General features: G+C 39.5%; 1 protein-coding gene across 1 annotated transcript in view; it reads right to left on the bottom strand.

The window, feature by feature from the left end:
- Positions 1–358: 358 nt before the first annotated feature.
- DNAJC1 (DnaJ (Hsp40) homolog, subfamily C, member 1) overlaps positions 359–1,670 on the bottom strand; it is a 277,615-nt gene continuing 276,303 nt past the window's right edge. The window contains exon 12 of the mRNA XM_006887057.1: positions 359–558. Coding sequence (XP_006887119.1) covers positions 490–558 — 69 coding nt within the window. The 3' untranslated portion in view covers positions 359–489. The remainder of the gene's footprint in view (positions 559–1,670) is intronic.

The following is a 1,670-nucleotide window of genomic DNA, read 5'->3' on the forward strand; positions in this document are numbered from 1 at the left end:
TTCTTTTCAAGCAACTTCATCCAGCTACTCAACCTCTAGCCAAGAGATTAATTCACATGCTCTTTGGATATGGGTTTTATTATTATTATTATAAATTTTAATGAAAATTTACAGAGACTTTGGATTTACATTCATTCATTGTTGCAATTTTTTTCCCTGGGTTATGTTTTTTTTAATTAGATCATTAGAAAACACTATCCACTTTGTTCCCCAGGAAAGTAAAATTTGCGGTGATGCTAGAGAGCTCTATAAAATTTATAAAATCTATAAAACTTAGATCTGTAAAATGTTCAAATTCCTCATTTCGCTTTAACACATTATTGGTTACAGCAATACAGCACAACAATCATTCAAGTACTTATTTATTTATTTATTTTTACTAAGGCACATGACGTATAGAAATACTGAGGTACAAAATACACATTTCTGCATAAGATTGTAAAAATATTCATTTTGGAACATGAGAGTGAACATCATCTTCCAGAATATTCAACTTTTAGCTTGTTTTTTCTTTTGGACCAGTTCAACCAGCAACTTGTATCTAGCAATACAGTCTTCCTGTAGTAAGAAGAAAAAGAAAAAAAGTGAAAACAGTGATTCTAACAAGTCAGTATGAGTTTCTACCTGGGATTCTTCTTGCTGCAAGTCCTCTCTGGTTTCAAGCTTACAATGCCCATCCACCTTGCACATGAGCTGTCCCAGAGCCTGTCTGGCGTTTTCCAGGTAAGCCCAGCAGATGTGGCTAGACTCAACCACACAGGACTATTTATCCCCACTGAGGACATTCGAGCTCAGGCTGCAGGAGCTCCCACGGGGCAAGGGAGCCAGGGGCAGCTGTCTGTGAGGTACATCAATTATGATTATGAATATAATATCACTCATTATAGTCTTCAAATAGAAATGACAACTGTCATTTCAGAGGAACAACAATTCTTGTTCATTTCATTCTCATTTTGGATTGAGAAATCTGTTCTTGGAAAAGGACATCATGCTTGGAAAGGTGGAGGGTCAGTGAAGGAAAGGAAGACTCTCAACAAGACTGATTGACACAATGACTGCAGCAATGGGCTCAAGTGTGTCAGAGATGATGAGGCTGACACAGGATGTTTATGGGGTCACTATGAGTCATAGTCATCTGAGCAGCACCTAACAACAACATCAACAATGCACTGAGACCTTCCTATGGTGCCAGGTCAGCTCAGCCTCAACTGGACACCAGCATAGAGTGCGAGGGGACTCTGCGTGTACAGCCTCCACCTTCAGATCAAACCATGGGCTCTTTCCCATCTTGTGAGAACATCAGATACTGGCTGCCACTAGTTATCACTCCTTGAGGACTCATGGTTATAAATAGATGGGATAATGGTAGGGAGGAGCTTTGGTCTTACTATAATACTCTGATTTATCCCATGACTGATACTGTCCAAAAATCTATTCTATTCCCATGAAACAGAAATACTGTGAATGAACTTTAAGATCTAGTGCAAAATGATTTCCGTTCAGACAGGGAATATTCTCTTTCCAGGATTTTAGCTTAGCTCGGCTCCACGGTCAACACTCTTGGCACCAGCAGCCAGGAAATAAAAAAATGAATTGTGATGGGAAAGTCTGCTGTTAGGGACCTCTCTAAAGTACTCAAGAGCAACAGTGTCTCTCTGGAGACTAAGGTG

This window comes from Elephantulus edwardii, unplaced genomic scaffold (assembly GCF_000299155.1).
Source record: "Elephantulus edwardii isolate Elephantulus edwardi_28Jun2011 unplaced genomic scaffold, EleEdw1.0 scaffold00054, whole genome shotgun sequence".
In the NCBI taxonomy this organism is placed as follows: Eukaryota; Metazoa; Chordata; class Mammalia; order Macroscelidea; family Macroscelididae; genus Elephantulus; species Elephantulus edwardii.